This window comes from Somniosus microcephalus, chromosome 12, assembly GCF_052327205.1.
Source record: "Somniosus microcephalus isolate GS21.2 chromosome 12, FLI_Smic_1.0, whole genome shotgun sequence".
NCBI classification, from domain to species: domain Eukaryota; kingdom Metazoa; phylum Chordata; class Chondrichthyes; order Squaliformes; family Somniosidae; genus Somniosus; species Somniosus microcephalus.
Window position 1 is genome coordinate 171,036,059 of NC_140998.1, and position 17,895 is coordinate 171,053,953.

The window sequence follows — 17,895 nt, forward strand, 5'->3', positions numbered from 1 at the left end:
CTGTGGGGAGCATTTCAGCTTCAGTTCTCTATATCTGGAAGGCTGTAATTCTCGCACCCTCCGCGTTTCAAGCCGAAGGACTCGGAGACAGGTTTCTCGAGCCCATGGTCGGCTGTCCTGTTGGCTCTCGGATAAAGAATGGGCAATTGGAGAAGGTGCCCTGTGCAGACTGGCACCCGCAGAATGGGTTAACCCTTTCACCACAGGAGTGGTGGGGTTACTGAGGAGCGAAGGAGGAAATGTTCCCAAGCGGCTGATCAGCCAGTTAGATGAAGCACTCGGGTTGTGAGAGTGGAGCAGGTGTTTTATTGCAGATTTCATGTTCACACCAACACATACTGACCGCCGCCATTTAAACCTGTTCACTGACACCCAGCAGAAAATCCCCCACCCACCCACAGTCCAAACCTAAGGCTCAGCTTTGATGGTCTCCATAAAAAGAGGGAGACTCGTGTCCAGGGTGGTGCTGAGGTCAACTGCATGCGCCAAGCTCTTTTTAGGTCAGTGTTGGATTCAAGACCTTCACAGGTCACTCCTGTAATGAGACAGAAACAGTGTGATTGAAGGGGTCGCTCTACAGCCCCAGCTCTCCACCGTACACAAACCCTCAACCACCCAACGCAAGTGCTAACCAGCCCTAGCTCACTGACCCACCAAACCCCGCCGACATACACGTACCCTCTCCACTGCCTGGCCCGGTCGGTCAGGGGGACGTACATCACTCCCATGAGCCGTGTGCGGCTGAAGTTTCCGCCCTCCATCCTGTCGTACTGCTCCAGCGATTGGCTTCCTCCGCTCGCACCAACCGGCACCACCAGGCGACCGCCAGGCTTCAGCTGCTGCAACAACTGAGTGGGGCGCAGAACAGGCACAGAGTCACAGCCAGAGCATGACACCCGCTGATCCCACCGTGACACGTGACACCCACTGATCCCACCATGACACCCGCTGGCCCCACCCTCGCCCCTCCAGACCGTGATACCCGCTGATCCCACCCTCGCCCCTCCAGACCGTGATACCCGCTGATCCCACCCTCGCCCCCGCCCCACCGTGACACCCGCTGATCCCACCCTCGCCCATCCAGACCGTGACACCCGCTGATCCCACCCTCGCCCCTCCAGACCGTGACACCCGCTGATCCCACCCTCGCCCCCGCCCCACCGTGACACCCGCTGATCCCACCCTCGCCCATCCAGACCGTGACACCCGCTGATCCCACCCTCGCACCCTCCAGACCGTGACACCCGCTGATCCCACCCTCGCCCCCTCCAGACCGTGGCACCCGCTGATCCCACCGTCGCCCCATCGTGACACCCGCTGATCCCTCCAGAGCGTGACACCCGCCGATCCCACCCTCGCCCCGCCCCACCGTGACACCCGCTGATCCCACCCTCGCCCCCTCCAGAGCGTGACACCCGCTGATCCCACCCTCCAGAGCGTGACACCCGCTGATCCCACTCTCGCCCCCTCCAGACCGTGACACCCACTGATTACACCCTCGCCCCCGCCCCCGCCCCACTGTGACACCCGCTGATCCCACCCTCGCCCCCGCCCCACTGTGACACCCGCTGATCCCACTCTCGCCCCCTCCAGACCGTGACACCCACTGATCCCACCCTCGCCCCCGCCCCACTGTGACACCCACTGATCCCACCCTCGCCCCCTCCAGAGCGTGACACCCGCTGATCCCACTCTCGCCCCCTCCAGAGCGTGACACCCGCTGATCCCACCCTCGCCCCCGCCCGACCGTGACACCTGCTTTAAAAAAAAAGTGTTTCTGGGATGTGGGCGTTGCTGGCAAGGCCAGCATTTATTGCCCATCCCTAATTGCCCTCGAGAAGGTGGTGGTGAGCTGCCTTCTTGAACCGCTGCAGTCCGTGTGGTGATGGTACTCCCACAGTGCTGTTAGGGAAGGAATTCCAGGATTTTGACCCAGCAATGATGAAGGATCGGCGATATAATTCCAAGTCAGGATGGTGAGCGAGTTGGAGGAGAACTTAGAGGTGGTGGTGTTCTCATACACCTGCTGCCCTTGTCCTTCTAGGTGGAAGAGGTCGTGGGTTTGGGAGGTACTGCCAAAGAAGCCTTGGCGAGTTACTGCAGTGCATCTTGTAGATGGTACACACTGCAGCCACGGTCCGCCGGTGGTGGAGGGAGTGAATGTTTAAGGTGGTGGATGGGGTGATCAAGCAGGTTGCTTTGTCCTGAATGGTGTCGAGCTTCTTGAGTGTTGTTGGAGCTGCACTCATCCAGGCAAGTGGAGAGTATTCCATCACACTCCTGACTTGTGCCTAGTAGATGGTGGAAAGGCTTTGGGGAGTCAGGAGGTGAGACACTTGCCGCAGAATACCCAGCCTCTGACCTGCCACAGTATTTATGTGGCTGGTCCAGTTAAGTTTCTGATCAATGGTGACCCCCCCAGGATGTTGATGGTGGGGGATTCGGTGATGGTAATGCCGTTGAATGTGAAGGGGCGGTGGTTAGACTCTCGCTTGTTGGAGATAGTCATTGCCTGGCACTTGTGTGGCGCGAATGTTACCTGCCACTTATCAGCCCAAGCCTGAACGTTGTCCAGGTCTTGTTGTATGCGGGCATGGACTGCTTCATTATCTGAGGAGTTGTGAATGGCGCTGAACACTGTGCAGTCATCAGCGAACATCCCCACTTCTGACCTTATGTTGGAGGGAAGGTCATTGATGAAGCAGCTGAAGATGGTTGGGCCTAGGACACTGCCCTGAGGAACTCCTGCAGCGATGTCCTGGGACTGTGATGATTGACACAACCATCTTCCTTTGTGCTAGGTATGACTCCAGCCAGTGGAGAGTTCCCCCCACACCCCCGATTCCTATTGACTTCAGTTTTACTGGGGCTCCTTGATGCCACACTCGGTCAAATGCTGCCTTGATGTCGAGGGCAGTCACTCTCACCTCACCTCTGGAATTCAGCTCCTTTACCCATGTTTGGACCAAGGCTGTAATGAGGTCGGGAGCCGAGTGGTCTTGGTGGAACCCAAACTGGGCATCAGTGAGCAGGTTATTGGTGAGTAAGTGCTGCTCGAGAGCACTGTCAACAACACCTTCCATCACTTTGCTGATGATTGAGAGTAGACTGATGGGGCAGTAATTGGCCGGGTTGGATTTGTCCTGCTTTTTGTGGAGAGGACATACCTGGGCAGTTTCCACATTGTCGGATAGATGCCAGTGTTGTAGCTGTACTGGAACAGCTTGGTTAGAGGCGCGGCTAGTTCTGGAGCACAAGTCTTCAGCACTGCAGCCGGGATGTTGTCGGGGCCCATAGCCTTTGCTGTATACAGTGCGCTCAGCCGTTTCTTGATATCATGTGGAGTGAATCAAGTTGGCTGAAGACTGGCTTCTGTAATGGTGGGGACCTCAGGAGGAGGTCGATATGGATCATTCACTCGGCACTTCTGGCTGAAGATGGTTGCAAACGCTTCAGCCTTGTCTTTTGCACTCACGTGCTGGGCTCCACCATCATTGAGGATGGGGGTATTCATGGAGCCTCCTCCTCCCGTTAGTTGTTTAATGGTGCACCACCATTCACGACTAGATGTGGCAGGGCTGCAGAGCTTTGATCTGATCCGTTGATTGTGGGATCACTTAGCCCTGTGTATAGCATGCTGCTTGTCCTGTGTTGCAGCTTCCCCAGGTTGGCACCTCATTTTTAGGTACGCCTGGTGCTGCTCCTGGCATGCTTTTCCGCACTCCTCATTGAACCAGGTTTGGATCCCTGGCTTGATGGTAATGGTAGAGCGAGGGATATGCCGGGCCATGAGGTTACAGATTGTGGTGGAATACAATTCTGCTGCTGATGGCCCACAGCGCCTCATGGATGCCCAGTTTGAGCTGCTAGATCTGTTCTGAATCTATCCCATTTAGCACGGTGGTAGTGCCACACAACACGATGGAGAGTGTCCTCAGTGTGAAGACGGGACTTTGTCTCCATAATGCTGATACTGTCCCCATCACCACCCCCACCAGACCGTGCCAGCTGCTGATCCCACCCCCCACTTCAACCTGAATCCTGCTGATCTAAGCCCAGCCCTGCCCCGCCACACTTCTTTATCTTAGTGAGAGTATCCCCTTTCTGCAACGCCCACTTCACTAACAATTTGGACCAAGACACCCACAGTGGAGACTATCCCATCAGGCTCCCTGACCCTCAACCCCAATCTGGGTCTCCCTCCACGACCCCCTCAACCCCCTCTCTGGCCAGGACACCGGGCAGAACTCCCTTGCTCTTCTTCCAATAGTGCCGTGGGATCTTTTACATCCAACTGAGGGGGCAGACAGGGCCTCGGTTTAACATCTCATTCAAAAGACGGCACCTCCGACAGTGCAGCACTGCACTGGCGTGTCAGCCTGGATTTTGTGCTCAAGTCTCTGACTCAGAGGTGATAGTGCGACCAACTGAGCCACGGCTGATATCTCAAAAAAAAGAACTGAATCCACGAGTCACTCCCAACACAGAACCCGACTTTATATCAATTACAACTTGCTCAGTTCACCTTGTCAGTAACTCATTTGTGGCTTCACTAATCTCTCCTCTCCAGTTAGAACACTTTCTGTGAACAAGGGCTTTGAGCTCCCGATTTAGTTCAATTCTACACGGTACCTCTGGACAGACGAGGAGCATATCTAACGCAAGCTTTAGTAGGTTCCATAAACAGAGACTCGCTTACCGCCTGAGGAACGATTTCTGCAGCTGCGCCCACGTGAATGGCATCATAGGGCGCTCCATCTGGGAACCCTAGCCGGCCGTCTCCCACTGAAAAGGGAAAATGTGAGAGAGTGTCAGAAACTCGCTCCGTATTCCCCCGTCCACTGCCTCGGCCCAAGTGGCCCTTGTTGATGTGTGGATCTAGTCAGCGAGGCCCCTCCCCTCGCCGCGCCCTCCCCCACACGCTGCCTCGCCCACTCCCCCATAACATGCCCTCCCACTCCTCCGCACCCATCCCCTCCACCCACTCCACTGCATCCCCTCCCTCGCCCCCTCAACCCTAGACCTTTCATGCAACCCCACCATAACACACTGCACCTCCCACACCTTCTCCCACACAATGCCTTCCCCCGCTCCCTCGTGCCCCTACCCCGCACCCCCTCCCTCCCCACCCACTACCCCCGCCCACCCTCTCCCGCGCCCGTTCCCCCCACCCTCTCCCGTGCCCGTTCCCCCTACACCCCTTCCCACACAGCCCCCCCACTCACTGCCCTCCCCTGCCCCCATCCAGCCTGCACCCCCTACACAGCCCTCCCCCACAGCCCACCTACACACTGCCCTCCTCCACCTCCCCCCCTCTCCCCACGCCCATTACCCCCGCACCGCTCTCCCCTCCCCCCTCTCCCCACGCCCATTACCCCCGCACCGCCCTCCCCCTCCCAGCCTCCCCACATACCGAACAGTGTGAGCCGGCCCGAGCTGAGCAGCAGAGGATCGTCCGACTGCACGTTGTGAATAGATTCTTCCACCAGTTCGGGGATGTGATCGATTCCGATCACCTTCCCTGTGGGACCCACCTGTGAACAGAGAGCATGAGCATTCTCCAATGCTAAACATAAACCTCCCCAGTCGGACAGCACCTCACGGAGTTGACACGTTTCACACGCTCTTACTGCCCATCAGTTATTGATTTCTGCAGATGTGTTGGACTGACACACCCCATTCCCGCCCCCCCACCGTCCCCTCCCACCCCCCCACCGTCCCTTCCCACCCCCCCGTCCTCCCCTCCCACCGTCCCTTCCCACCCACCCTTCCCACCCCCCCGTCCTCCCCTCCCACCCCCACCGTCCCCCCGTCCCCCCCCACCGTCCCCTCCCACCCCCCCACCGTCCCTTCCCACCCCCCCGTCCTCCCCTCCCACCGTCCCTTCCCACCCCCCCGTCCTCCCCTCCCACCCCCACCGTCCCTTCCCACCCACCCTTCCCACCCCCACCGTCCCTTCCCACCCACCCTTCCCACCCCCACCGTCCCCTCCCACCCCACCACCGTCCCGTCCCACCCCCCCACCGTCCCGTCCCACCCCCCCACCGTCCCTTCCCACCCCCCGTCCTCCCCTCCCACCCCCACCGTCCCTTCCCACCCACCCTTCCCACCCCCCTGTCCTCCCCTCCCACCCCCCCGTCCCCCCCCACCGTCCCTTCCCGCCCCCCCACCGTCCCTTCCCGCCCCCCCACCCATCCCTTCCCGCCCCCCCACCCATCCCGTCCCCCCCCACCCATCCCGTCCCTCCCCACCTCCCCACCCATCTCTTTCCTCCCCACCCATCCCTTTCCTCCCCACCCATCCCTTCCCACCCCCCCCCCCCCCCACCCATCCCCTCCTTCCAATCCCCGGGGGCACAGGACACTTACCCAGGCACCCCTTCCTCATTTCAGGACCTAGAGTGAAGGTGGGGTGGCTGCTCATCCATGGAGGGCACGTGGCCCTCCAGCGCGGGACACTGTTAGTCACCAGGAGCAGGTGTTCCTCGGCACTGAGGCTATCTGCGGCTCTCCTCACACCACCCAGCACCGACCGGGGACGGAACCTGGGCCGCAGCAAGGGCTGCAATTCCACAGTGAGCCACCAGAGGAGCCCCAGCACACACTGGTGTTCCCTCTGACCAGTGATGCCCGTTGTCCAGCACCCTTCACTCACCATTCTGGCCATGCAGGCAGTCAGGTAGGCACTTCCTGAGCCCACATCCAAGGCTCGGGCCCCTTCGTACAGATGGTCCTTCAGACATTCCAGTGCGTGTGCATGCTGGGAACAGAGTGAAACACAGCAACTTCAGCATCAAATCTTATAGATAGGTTGAGCTGGGCTACTCCGCACACAGGGAAGGCACAGTAATACATCTCCAGAATCAGTGACTGGCGGAGAGCTGGATTGCAAGGCTTATAATCGACACCAAACTGGTGTCTCACTCAGACAGGTCACAGGACTGGATCACAAAGAGTTAACTGGTGCAATAGGGGGACCTCAGTAGGGTGGGACAGTGTAGACGGAGCTTTACTCTGTATCTAACCCGTGCTGTACCTGCCCTGGGAGTGTTTGATGGGACAATGTAGAGGGTGCTTTAAGTGTTTGATTACACTTTCCAATCAAACACTCCCAGGGCAGGTACAGCACAGGTTAGATACAGAGTACAGCTACCTCTACACTTTCCAGAGGTAGCTGTACTCTGTATCTAACCTGTACTGTACCTGCCCTGTCTATAACTATAAGTGGTCATAGAGCAACAGGCTTTCCAAGATAAACATGAAAAGTGTGGGATGTCTGTGCAAGGAAATAAGTGACTGGGACAGCATGGACCATAAGTGATTAAAATATAACTTTAGTGACTAGTGTAATAAACATAGGCTGAAGGATCAATTAACCATGGTACAGAGTGGATGTTTAGGTAAATAAGCGGTCAATAAACTGTTCTGGAAGGGATCCGAGAACAGATAGATCATGATGTCTTATCTTTGAAATGTACTTTTCAAGTAGGCAAACTGAGTTGTATAAAAAGGGTGGGTTTTTCCAGGGTATTGGAGGGCTGGGCAGAGAAACCCGAAGCAATGCTCTTGTACTGTATAGATTGATCTCTGTGCTGGATATTAATAAAGTCTATTCGCATACTCCACCATCAAGAGTCTCGTGCTTACTCGAAATGTGTCGAAGTGAATCACAGGAGGAAGGAGGTCGACTAACAGGTGATCCAACACAGGCAGATCATGGTATCTGGGGTACACGATGGAGCAGTGCAACTCTCAGCCGCTGCTGGTGAAGTGGGCGTTGTGCTACATCAAGGCATTCTCCCCGCAGGGCAGCAGCGCACTACCCCTGTAATAAGATATAAGGGCTGAGGTGACTGTCACAGGCACCATCAGTGCCGAGCCTATTTTGCAGTTTGACTACAGGTATCCCTGAAGCAGATGGCCATGCCTGCAGACAGGTGTGTCAACTCCTGCGTATACGATCGGTGGCCAACATAGCTGAGGTGTCTGCCGATCTCCCCGACATGCCTTCCTTTATCCTACATCATAACAACGATTAAATAATCAAGGAATATCCAGACCAACCATACCTTCGCTGGCTGCCTGTCACTGGAGTCTGCCGGGAAATTGTGTCAGGTATTCTGTTCAATATTTTTACACATCATGGAGCGTTATTGAAACAATAGGAAGATAGGAATTGCTCAATGAAAAAAGACCACAGTCCATTTAGTTTGCCTTCTACCATCCTGGTAGTCACATGATACAATGATAATGGAGTTGTTGAGTAATCACAGCGATCAATCTCTATCAATTAGTCTACAACAGACCCAGACATGAGGTGAGGAAAACCCCAGTGGTGGAGAGCTTTGGGAACCATAGGTCCAGAGTCCTCCCAAACATGCTACACTTACCACACGTTTCAAATTACTCAGATACTGTAGCCCAAAATGGCAGGAAATCTGTGTCAGAACTGAACCTAAAACAGGCAGCCAGATAGAAAACTGTGGGCAGAAGGGAGCAGATAATGAAGCAGTCCATGCCCACATACAGCAAGACCGGGACGACATTCAGGCTTGGGCTGATAAGTGGCAGGTAACATTCGCACCACACAAGTGCCAGGCAATGACTATCTCCAACAAGCGAGAGTCTAACCACCTTCCCTTGACATTCAATGGCATTACCATCGCCGAAACCCCCACCATCAACATCCTGGGATCACCATTGACCAGAAACTTAACTGGACCAGCCACATAAATACTGTGGCTACAAGAGCAGGTCAGAGGCTGGGTATTCTGCAGTGAGTGTCTCACCTCCTGAGTCCCCAAAGCCTTTCCACCATCTACAAGGCACAAGTCAGGAGTGTGATGGAATACTCCCCACTTGCCTGGATGAGTGCAGCTCCAACACTCAAGAAGCTCGACACCATCCAGGACAAAGCAACCTGCTTGAGTGGCACCGAATCCACCACCTTAAACATCACGCCCTCCACCACCGGCGTACTGTGGCTGCAGTGTGTACCATGTACAAGATGCACTGCAGCAACTCGTCAAGGCTTCTTCGGCAGCACCTTCCAAACCCGCATCCTCTACCACCCAGAAGGACAAGGGCAGCAGGTGCATGGGAACACCACCACCTCCAAGTCACACTCCATCCTGACTTGGAAATATATCGCCGTTCCTGCATCGTTGCTGGGTCAAAATCCTGGAACTCCCTCCCTAACAGCACTGTGGGAGTACCCTCACCACACGGACTGCAGCGGTTCAATGGGGCTCACCACCACCTTCTCAAGGGCAATTAGGGATGGGCAATAAATACTGGTCTTTCCAGCGATGCCCACACCCATGAACACAAAAAAAGGCTAATTTCTGCTTGATGCACAAAGGGGCCCGATAATTAGGGTTACAGTGTCGTCTTAATTTTCCTCGAGTCTGTGTCAATGCTAGGAGCCAGGAAGCGCTGGATTTACCTGCGTGTCCAAGGATAATTTTGGGCACCTTGCATCCGTTCTGCTCTTGCAGAGCCAACCTGAATACCCAGCCTGGTGTGTTCCTTGCAGGGATGTAGAGAGGACATTTTATCAGCTCGATTCCAGCTGCTCACAGCCCTGTGTCCCCCACCAGACAGCCCAGGCCTCCTTGTTCACTGAGAATACCAGAGGAGCCTCACACACTGCTCCCACACCTTGGGCTGTTTCCCCATAGTAATCATTCTCTGTGGTTAGTACATGTTTCTAACAGGACAACACAGTTAGGCAATGGGGCTTCTCTCATCACATGCCAGAATCTGGTACAACCTGCACAGACCAGGATACACAGAGGGTTTACTCAGCACTTACCATGTGGGGCGCACTGATGGTTGCCCGGTAACCTACAGAAACAGAAAGCGAGCCAAGATTACAAGATTTACTCGAGTGATAACAACTGCCTGTAGATACAGTGACTGTATATAAACACACACACACATAGCCTGAGGTACAGGACCTGAAGTGTGACTGTACACACACACAACCTGAGGTACAGGACCTGAAGTGTGACTGTACACACACACACAACCTGAGGCACAGGACCTGAAGTGTGACTGTACACACACACACACCTGTGGTACAGGACCTGAAGTGTGACTGTACACACACACACAACCTGTGGTACAGGACCTGAAATGTGACTGTACACACACACACAACCTGAGGTACAGGACCTGAAGTACAGGACCTGAAGTGTGACTGTACACACACACACCTGTGGTACAGGACCTGAAGTGTGACTGTACACACACACACACAACCTGTGGTACAGGACCTGAAGTGTGACTGTACACACACACACAACCTGTGGTACAGGACCTGACGTGTGACTGTACACACACACACAACCTGTGGTACAGGACCTGACGTGTGACTGTACGTGTGTACACACACACGCACACACACGGACACCAGGACCTGCAGTGTGACTGTATAGACGCAAAGACAAATGATGTGGTACTGAAATTCGATGCCCATCTGAACCATCCATTTAAGCCCATCTGATGAAATGCCACGATTAGTGAGCAGAGGCACAACTTCCTCTGTGAATTTTGATATAAAGGCAAACACACAGGGCTTAGGCTGGAGTTGAACTGGGAGCAGAACATTCCTGGTTACAATATCATCTTCTTCTTAGGCAGTCTCTCGGAGCCGAGGATGACTTGCTTTCACATTAAAAATGAGTTCGCAAGTGACTGATGAGTCCAATGCGGGACCTACAGTCTCTGTCACAGGTGGGGCAGACGGTGGTTGAAGGGGCAGGTGGGTGGGGTGCTTGGGTTGACGTGCGCTCCTTGCACTTGGCTTCCGCTTGTTCCCAAAGAGACTCGAGGTGTTCGGCGCCTTCCCGGATGCTTCTCCTCCACTTTGTGCGGTCTTGGGCCAGGGATTCCCAGGTGTCGGTGGGGATGTTGCACTTTTTCAAGGAGGCTTTGAGGGTGTCCTTGATGTGTTTCCTCTTCCCACCTGGGGCTCTCTTGCCGTGTCGGAGCTCCGAGTAGAGCGCTTGTTTTGGGAGTCTCTTATCGGGCATGCTGACGATGTGACCGTCCATCGGAGCTTCGATGCTGGGGATGTTGGCCTGAGCGAGAACACTGATGTTGGTGCGCCTATCCTGCCAATGGATTTGCAGGATCTTGCGGAGGCGTTGGTGGTACCTCTCTAGTGCTTTGAGGTGCCTGCTGTACATGGTCCATGTCTCTGAGGCATACAGCAGGGCAGGTATCACTGCTGCTCTGTGGACCATGAGCTTAGTGCTGGGTTTGAGGTCCTGGTCTTCAAACACTATCTTCCTCAGGTGACCGAAGGCTGCACTGGCACACTGTTGGACTTCGTCATCGACGTCTGCCCTTGTTGACAGTAGGCTCCCGAGGTATGGAAAGTGGTCCACGTTGTCCAAGGCCTTGTCGTGGATTTTGATAATCGGGGGGGGGGGGGGTGGGGGGGCAGTACTGTGTGGCAGGGGCAAGTTGGTAGAGGACCTTTGTCTTACAGATGTTTAGTGTAAGGCCCATGCTCTCGTACGCTTCGGTGAAGGTGTTGACAATGGTTTGGAGTTCAACCTCCGAGTGAGCGCAGACACAAGCATCGTCTGCATACTGTATCTGGACTGGAAGCAACAGAGGTTGAACAGTTTCCCATTTGTTCTGTAAATTAGCTCCACTCCAGCAATATATTCAGGAAGGCAATAAAGCAGGAGAAGGAGGATGAGGAGCTGGATCATCGATTCTATTACAGCACTAGATCCCAGGGATGGTGCAGGGGTTGGAGCAGGAGCTAAACCGGAGAGGTTTTAGTTAATGGATGAGAAGGTTTTGCTCTATTGGGAGTGTATCGTAGCCTGTCGAGGAGGTGGACTCTTGCTGGGGTTAGCTTTCCATGGGTGTTGCCTGCCCCGGTACCTCACCCTCGACAGTGAGTGTCAGCCCGGCGGTTGGGGGGCATTCAGAAGGCCACCTGTCAGCTCAGTCTATTCACCAGACACACACTTGGGTCCCAGCGAGGGCCTATTGGAAGAGCGGCCTTCACCTCACACCCGCCTCAGGGGCACTACATTTAGGGGGTCGCACCACCCCCCCCCTGCAAATCCTGCCCGGGCCAGACACCCCCCAGGACCAATTCTGGGACCTCCCGGCCTCTCGAGCTCAGTTACACTGGAGTAACTGAGCATGTACCCTGATGGAGCACCACTCACCTATAGACTGCGGGGAATCCATGAACGGAGAATGTTTACAGTAAAGTGCCCGGTTTGTAGCCATCAGAGCCTCAAACACTCGTTCAGAACGAATCACACCATTTCCTGTAGAGGTACAAAAAAAACACTGCAGTTTAATGAAGGTTCGATGTGAGCAGCAGCAGGGTCACAGGTGAGGTGTCAACTGGGTCTGCAGTAAAAGCGTTCTATTACCACAGCACCCTTCAGTATCCCCACGGCCCCAAATACATCCCATAGGCCTGGGATTCCATCCACACTCCCAGCGCACACGCTGCAGTCGGGTAAAGGGCCAGCAATACACCGATGGGAGCGGTCAGTGTGTATGCGTGGGGTCGGCGCGAGCGGGGTCAGCGCGAGCAGGGTCAGTGAGGGAAACAATATTTTTGATAATTTGGCAACAAGGTCAAACTTGAAAGCTTGCAAGAACAAACCCAAAACCAAAAACTATGAAAAATGGTTTGACCCAGATTGCCATAACATGAGGAAAAAACTTAGAAAAATATCAAACCAAAAACACAGACAGCCAGAAAACGAGGAATTACGCCTTACTTATTGTCAGACACTAACACAATACAGAAACACACTCAGAACCAAAAAAGAGCAGTATATTAAGAATACACTCAGCTCCATTGAGGAATCCATTGATTCCAATTGTTTCTGGGACAACTGGAATACATTACACAAAAAACAACACGACGAATTGGCCATTCAAAATGGAGACACATGGGAAAACCACTTTGAAAAATTATACCAGAAAAACACACTAAGACCAGAGCAACACCAAATATGCAAAAAACTGGAAAAGCTCGAAATGGCCATAAAAGATAACCAAAACCCGCTAGACTCCATAATAACAGAAAAACTAGTTGAAAAACTCAAGGACCTGCGACCAGGAAAAGCTTGCGGTGCAGACGGCATACTAAGCGAGATGATTAAACACACAGACGATAAAATGAAACTGGTTATCCTAAAACTCTTCAACTTGGTTCTGAGTGTCGGTTACTTCCCTGATATCTGGAACAAAGGACTCATAACGCCCATATACAAAAGTGGGGACAAAGTCGACCCAAATAACCATCGAGGCATCTGTGTAAACAGTAACCTGGGGAAGGTATTCTGTAGTATCATAAACAAAAGACTTATAAACTTCCTTGAGGAGCACAATGTCTTGAGTAAAAGCCAAATTGGATTCCTGCCAAACTATAGAACATCAGATCATATCTTCACCCTACAGACCCTAATTGACAAACACGTTCATCAAAACAAAAGCAAAATCTACGCATGCTTTATAGATTTCCAGAAGGCTTTCGGTTCCATCTGGCACGACGGTTTATTCCTGAAACTTATCGAAAGCGGGGTAGGGGGAAAAACATATGATGTAATTAAATCAATGTATACAAACAACAAATGTGCAGTTAAAATTGGAGACAAACAAACAAAATACTTCCCACAGGGGCGGGGGGTGACGCAGGGCTCGCCCATCTCACCGACACTCTTTAATATTTACATAAATGAATTGGCAAAACTACTTGAACAATCTACAGCACCCGGCCTCACCCTATATGAATCCAAGGTTAAATTCCTCCTCTATGCAGATGACCTGGTTCTGCTGTCACCAACTAAGGAGGGTCTACAGCAGAACCTGGATCTGCTGGAGTCGTTCTGCCAGACCTGGGCCCTGACAATAAATCCCCAAAAAACCAAAGTCCTTGTGTTCCAGCAAAGATCCAGACATCAGGGACCCAAAATAAATTTCACACTAGGAACAACCAAAATTGAACAAACCACTAACTACACATACTTGGGCTTAAAAATCAGTTCTACGGGAAATTTTCACCTGGCTGTGTATGAACTGAAAGAGAAAGCAAGAAGGGCTTTCTATGCCATTAAAAAATCAATCCAAATAGAAATCCCAATTAGCATTTGGCTCAAAATTTTCAAATCAGCAATTGAACCAATTGCACTCTATGGTAGTGAGGTGTGGGGACCGCTAACACAACAAGAATTTGCAAAATGGGACAAACACCCAATTGAGATCCTACATGCAGAATTCTGTAAAAGTATCCTCCGGACTCAAAGGAAAACCGTAAACAATGCATGCAGGGCAGAACTAGGCCAATATCCATTAATAATCACTATCCAAAAAAGAGCCACCAAATTTTGGAAACACCTAAAAATGAGCAACCCCCACTGCTATCATTACGAAGCCCTGAAATGCCAAGAGAGGACCATAAAGAAGAATACCCTCAGTCAGCTAGTCCTGGGACTCAGTGAAGTAACTACTAACACTACTAACAATAACCAGCCCCAGGACAGTGACAGCGTAACACAAAGAATTCGACCCAACACAATCGTCACTAAGCAAAAGGAAAAATATCTGTCATATTGGGCAGAAACAACAAAAACCCAAAACAAACTCAATTGCTACTTGGCCCTAAACAGACAATACAACATGGCTGATTACCTGACCATGGTAAAGGATAGCAAACTGAGAAAAACCTTGACAATGTACAGACTTAGTGAACATAGCCTGGCGATTGAAAAAGGTAGACACAGGCAGACCCAGCTACCAAGAGAGGACAGGATATGCTCTCACTGCAGTCAGGGAGTGGTGGAGACAGAGATGCACTTCCTCACAGCTTGTAGAAAATATCAGGGCATAAGAGAGAATTTCTACCCAAAATTCACAAAAATATGCCCGGAATTCAGAAATTTGAATGACGACCAAAAACTCCCATACCTCCTAGGGGAAGAGAGAAAGTGTGTAACCTTAGCAGCACACTATGTTACAGCTTGCCATAAACAGAGGGACAACCACTAAATATAAGAAAAGAGTATATACAAATTATATGAGTGTATATTTATACACTCAGGGATATATCTGTTTATACACTGTATGGATAGATCTGTATTGATGTGTTCAACCATGAATGTTTTTCGATGCTTTGGCAACATAAGATGTACCTTGTCATGCCAATGAATTGAATTGAAGCTCAAGAGGGGTCAGCGCGAGAGGGGTCAGCGCGAGTGGGGTCAGCGCGAGTGGGGTCAGCGCGAGTGGGGTCAGCGTGCGTGTGCATGGTCAGCGTGCGTGCCGTCAGTGTGTGCGGCCAAAGTGCGCGTATCAGCGTGTTCTTTCCCCCTTGTGCTGTTCGTTTTGAAATGCTGTCCGTCTGCATTATCTCCCAGTTGAGAGGATGTGTTTATACCCAAACCCTCGCTGCCTGCTCTCCCCACAGATTCTTCCCGACATGCTGAGTTAATCCAGACAATTCTGACTTTGTTTCACTTGACTGAAGCTGGTTGTGGACCAAATCATGTGTGTTACTCACTTCTCAGATTGTCGACTAGCTGAGAGTGGGAGTTTCCAGAGGAGGTCCAGGCCATACTTCTCACGAGCAATACTCCCACTGGAAAAACAACCGAGAGCTTCAGAATGGTCAGCATGTCCCTTAAACTGAACCAAAGCGCAGCGATTAGCTCCAACATCTCCAAAACAACCACCACTCAACCTAGAAATACACACAAAGTGCCCAGTGTAAGGTGCAGGATTTCATGGTTACACCACTATTACACTCTCTCCCTCTCTCTCTCGTTCTCTGGAGTCAGCCATGGCTCAGTGCTAGCACTCTCACCCACTCCAGAGACTTGAGCACATAATCCAGGCCAAAAGTCAGTGCAGAGCTGAGGGAGTGCTGCACTGTCGGAGGTGCCGTCTTTTAGCTGAGATGTTAAACCTGCTCTCTCAGGTGGGCGTAAAAGATCCCATGGCACTATTTGAAGTACAGCAGGGGAGTTCTCCCCAGTGTCCCAGCCAATATTTATCCCTCAACCAACATCACTTCAACAGATTATCCAGTCATTTTCTCATTGCTGTTTGTGGGACCTTACTGTGTGCAATTTGGCTGCCGTGTTTCCTACATTACAACAGTGACTATACTTCAAAAGTGCTGAATTGTGAAAGGTGCTATATAAATGTAAGATCTTTCTTTCTATCTCTCTCCCAGTGTTAGGTAGGTGATGTCTGTCCCTCACTCTCCACCGGCTGCACTCCCAGCATTGGTCCCTTTCTCTCTCTGTCCATCTGTGTCTGGTCCTCTATCTGTCCCTCACTCAGTCGAGTAAGAGAGAATATAGGTAAGGGAAAGCAATCAGCGGAGACTATGGTTAAAATTAAGTAATGAGAGGACTTAAAACTGTAATGGGAGTTGTGTATCGGCCTCTTGATTGCAACAATGAAGTGGCAGAATGTATTCAGAGATTAGAGAGGCTTGCAACAAAAGCAGAGTTATTTTAATGGGAGACTAATTTTCATATAGATTGGGAAGAGCATTATAGCTCAAGCCAGAAAGGTAATGAATTTCTTGAGTGCATTCAAAATAGTTTCTGGAGCAGTATGTTCTAGAACCAACAAGAGGACAGGCCAAACTAGATTTAGTAATGAGTAATGAATCATAGAAATATAGAATCATGGAATGGTTACAGCACAGGAGGCCATTCTGCCCGTGCCGGCTCTCTGCAAGAGCACTTCAGCTAGTCCCACTCCCCCGCCCATTCCCCGTTGCTCTCCAAATTTTTTTCCTTTAGGTGCTTATCCAATTCCCTTTTGAAAGCCACAATTGAGTCTGCCTCCACCACCCTTTCAGGCAGTGCATTCCAGATCATAACCACTTGCTGCGTAAAAAGTTTTTCCTCATGTCGCCTTTGGTTCTTCTACCAATCACCTTAAATCTGTGTCTCTGGTTCTCGACCCTTCCGCCAATGGGAACTGTAGTGTATGTACCCGTCTACCTTTAAGGGAACGATTGAGTGTAACCGTTCACCTTTAAGAGAACTACTTTAGGTGTGGCACTATTTGATTGGCTTCTGTATACGGTAATACCGACAGTGACCACACCAGTATATAAGTGATGTTACAGGATAACTAGGGCAGATTCGCCCTGACCTCTGAATAGTAAAGACCTGTTTGTTTGTACTTCAAAAGTCTGTGTATTTATTTACTGCACAACCCACAGACTTTACAGTGGCGACGAGTCCGATCGTACCCTGCGGCAAGAATAGCAAAGTAACAAAGAGCGTCGAAGAGAGGCAACCGCCCTCGTCGTGCTACCAAAAGAAAACACGAGGCTACAACAACAGAAAGTGTGGTACTTTACAGAAGCTGGAAGACTAGCAACAAAAGCTTCATCAGCAACAGGCACTGATTACCCTGCTACCACGGTGTGGAGTGAGCCGACCAGCAAGAAACAAGGCGGCCGAAGAGACTGTGAGTAGGGGAAGGGGTAGAAGTATCCGGAGGAGAAGGGCAGAGCACTCGACCTCGGTCGAGGGGGAGCTGTACCGGCCAAAAGTCGGGTCCAACGGCGTCGGGTGACAGCCGGACCGCGATCGGCGGGAAAAAAAAAATCCGGGCAGCGACCGCAGCCACGAAGCGCTGAGCCTGCGAGTAGGCGCGGGAGGAGAAACCCAGCCGCAGCAGGGGAGGGAAACACCGGTCTGCGAGAGGGCTGGGGAGGCGAACGGGAACCGTGCGGGTGAGAGCCGGGTGCGGAGTGAGAGACTGCGAGGAGCTGTTCTCCACCAACGGGGTACTCAGAGCCGGTAAAACCGAATGTGCGGGAGTGGGAGAGCGAACAGGAGCCGAGAACGGGGAGAGAGACTGCGCGAGAGCCAGTCCA

The 17,895-nt window shown here is 52.2% G+C and overlaps 1 protein-coding gene across 1 annotated transcript; it reads right to left on the reverse strand.

Annotated features, from left to right (window-relative positions):
• Positions 1 to 283: 283 nt before the first annotated feature.
• Positions 284 to 15,759, reverse strand: pcmtl (l-isoaspartyl protein carboxyl methyltransferase, like). Its single transcript, XM_086003836.1, has 8 exons — positions 15,550 to 15,759; positions 12,197 to 12,301; positions 9,814 to 9,845; positions 6,655 to 6,759; positions 5,414 to 5,534; positions 4,700 to 4,785; positions 679 to 848; positions 284 to 535 (listed from the first exon to the last, which is right to left on the reverse strand). The coding sequence occupies exons 1-8, from the start codon at positions 15,704 to 15,706 to the stop codon at positions 523 to 525; spliced, it is 789 nt and encodes a 262-aa protein (XP_085859962.1). The 5' UTR covers positions 15,707 to 15,759; the 3' UTR covers positions 284 to 522.
• Positions 15,760 to 17,895: the final 2,136 nt, after the last annotated feature.

Excerpts from the sequence above, each read along its gene's own strand:
- pcmtl (XM_086003836.1), bottom strand. The coding sequence starts at position 15,706 with ATGTTGGAGCTAATCGCTGCGCTTTGGTTCAGTTTAAGGGACATGCTG. Across the intron at positions 5,535-6,654 it reads CTGCCTGCATGGCCAGAATG|GTGGGTCCCACAGGGAAGGT; the intron begins GTGAGTGAAGGG and ends CTCTGTTCACAG. Across the intron at positions 4,786-5,413 it reads GGGCCGGCTCACACTGTTCG|TGGGAGACGGCCGGCTAGGG; the intron begins GTATGTGGGGAG and ends TTCCCTTTTCAG.